Genomic DNA, 2,775 nt, shown 5'->3' with positions numbered 1-2,775 from the left:
CACACACTCCCCCAGGCGCCCTCAGTGAGGTTCGGGCCACAGAAGCAGGTTTATGATTCTGGTTCTGGTTTCACACAAGATTCAAAACATTCAGGAGGAAAATCTGCATTCAGTGTTTGCAGGAGCTCTGTGATCTGCTTTGGGGTCAAAGGTCAGAGGTGAGGAGACACAGAGCCCCAGGTCAGACTGGTGACAGTTGAGGGAGATTCATCAGATTATCAGGAGCTTTGAGATGAACGACTGAACCTGAACGCATCCCAGGATCCTCTCTGAAGGTGCAGCTGTCGTCAGCTCTGGCGTTCCTCACAGCAGGGTGTTCGTCTGCAGCACATCTGGTTCATTACCGCCACCTGCTGGCCGGAGATGAATCACGGCGGCGCTGACCTGAAGCCATCAGGAGAAACGGCACCAAGATGTGGACATTTAAACGGCTTCAGTCTGTAAAGTGATGACGAGTCGTCTGGACTAGAGTTTAGTTTGTTTTCTGAAGTTGGTTATTATCAGAAACGACGTTTGACGGGAGCAAGAGCTGCAGCGACGAGGCAAGAGCTGCAGCGACGAGGCTGCAGCTGCAGCGATGAGGCTGCAGCTGCAGCCAAACCAGTGAAACCAGTTGACCCTGGAGGTGAAGCCAGTAAACCGACTTCGTTTAGCCGCAGCCGACGGTCGTTTCTGCTTCATGACGTCATCGTGAAACGTCATGAGATTCTGCAGGAACGTCGTCTTTTTCATCATGTTTCAATAAATCTGAGCCTCTGAACAGTTCTTCAATTGAACAGTTCTTCAACTGAACAGTTCATCTGTACATGAAGCAGTTCAATAAGCAGAGAAGGTCGCTGGTGAATCTTAGTCCTCCATCGCAGGCAAACCTGACCTCTGACCTCCTGGCCTGCGGCTCTGTTGCTCCGCGTGTGGAACCTGCTCCTCCAGGTTTCCCAGCATGCCTTGCTGCAGGGGGCGGAGCCTCCCGAGGTTATCCCCTGGTTAATGTGACATGTCTGTTGTAACGCTGGATTATTATTGTCATAATGTGGCGATTAAACAGGAAGAGGAGACGGATGAGCACAGATTTCACGGCGGAGGCATTATGGCCGCCATCCATCCAGAGCCCCCCCGCCCTGAGCTCTTATTGCCCCCCCGCCCCTCACATCGATGCCCCTCGGCTGCCAGGCGTAAATCATGCGGCCATCTTCATCACAGCGGCTCCATCAGCAGCAGAGAGGGGCGTGGCCACTTCCTGTCACATTCTGTCAAAATAAAACAAAACATAAAATCATAGTTTGCTGATTGTTGATCAGCAATAAATTCACTCTGTTATTATCACACTGAGGCAAACTCAAGGTCCGGGGACCAACTGTGGCCCGCCGAAGCGGTTTATGTGGCCCTGCAGAGTCTGGAGAAGCAGATAAAGCTGAGCTTAAACCTGTTCATTTTGATCAATTAATGACAGATTTTAAAAGTTTTAACAGAATAAATGTCGTTTTTTAAGCCTTTGTTTTCACGTGTTCCTGGTACGACCATAAATCTGACGCACAGCTACATCGGCTAGCAGCCCGCGTCGTTCTGCACGGAGTTAGCATGCTCTTCCGCCCACTGGGGTCCAGGTGACCCCGCATCTTGAGCTTTGACCTTTGGAGATAGGCACCAGCATGTTCATGACCCCACAGAGAAAAGTGGTGAGGATGTGGATGTAGAGAAATCATGCATGGTTTTTATTCATATTGCTAGTTTAGGGTGTTTTCTGCAGATTCTTATTACTTTATCAAACTTCATTTTGTTTTATCATCGTGACTTTGGAGGCTAAAAGCAGTTAGCCCATGATAGGCTAAATTAGAATCTGAATGCTAACATGTAGCAGCTAACGCTAATGTCAGCATCCACATTCCTAAAGAAGCTCCATGAATGATCAGGAAAAACTCTGGAAAGATGAACAGACAGAACTTTGCTCCAACCTGATGGAGATTAAAGAATATAAAAACCTGAATTTCAGCTCATTTATTGAATAATTCAGCAGCAAAAAGAGTTTTGATTAAAATTTGATTAATTCCTGGCCGGTTTCAGGCCGGCTGCTCTGCTTGGCGGTTCTGACCCGGTTCATCAGAGGAGGTTCTAATCTAATGAAACCTGATCCAGACCTTGTGTTTCCCTCCAGGTTCTTCCTGAAGTTCTTCCTGAAGTGCAACCAGAACTGCCTGAAAAACGCCGGGAACCCCCGGGACATGAGGCGGTTCCAGGTGAGCGCCAGGTGTTCTGGTCGGGTTCGTTAAGCCCCGCCCCCTAAACCTGCCTGTCCCCAGCAGAGGGGGGGGGGGACTCGACTAACGTGATTTGGACTCGAGTCATTAAATTCAAGACTTGAGACTTGACTTGGAAAAAATGCTGAAAGACTCGGACTTGACTGACTTGGGACTCGACTCGAAGCTCTTTACTTGAAAAGACTTGATATTTTACCCAAAGTTTTCAAATTTAAACCACATTATTTATAAAGTGGCCCCATTAATTGTCTCTTTTCCAACTCCATATGTACGTGTGCGTAGCTGCAGCACAACGAATCAAATTAACTGGATTTAAAAATAACGGGTAAAAAACGAGAGACGACAAAACGCTCGAAGCAGATATGCTCCTGTGAGTAATTTCTTTTGGGTACATCAATCATGAAATATCACTAAATAGCACTAAAAACGGAGTGAAACATGCAAAATCTGCAAGACCAGGAAGCTAATGTGCTCCGTGTTAGCTCAGGAAGCTAATGTGCTCCGTGTTAGCTCAGGAAGC

General features: G+C 47.6%; 1 protein-coding gene across 2 annotated transcripts in view; it reads left to right on the top strand.

The window, feature by feature from the left end:
* LOC103471770 (transcription factor COE3-like) overlaps positions 1-2,775 on the top strand; it is a 119,146-nt gene that overhangs the window by 64,153 nt on the left and 52,218 nt on the right. Inside the window, exon 7 of one of the 2 annotated variants that reach the window (XM_017307218.1) lies at positions 2,153-2,247. In XM_017307218.1, the coding sequence (XP_017162707.1) occupies positions 2,153-2,247 (95 nt within the window). The remainder of the gene's footprint in view (positions 1-2,152; positions 2,248-2,775) is intronic. The other variant, XM_008420951.2, reaches the window with a different exon arrangement.

The sequence above is a fragment of the Poecilia reticulata genome, linkage group LG10 (genome assembly GCF_000633615.1).
Source record: "Poecilia reticulata strain Guanapo linkage group LG10, Guppy_female_1.0+MT, whole genome shotgun sequence".
Taxonomy (NCBI): Eukaryota; Metazoa; Chordata; class Actinopteri; order Cyprinodontiformes; family Poeciliidae; genus Poecilia; species Poecilia reticulata.
This window is presented reverse-complemented; position numbering and strand designations above follow the sequence as displayed.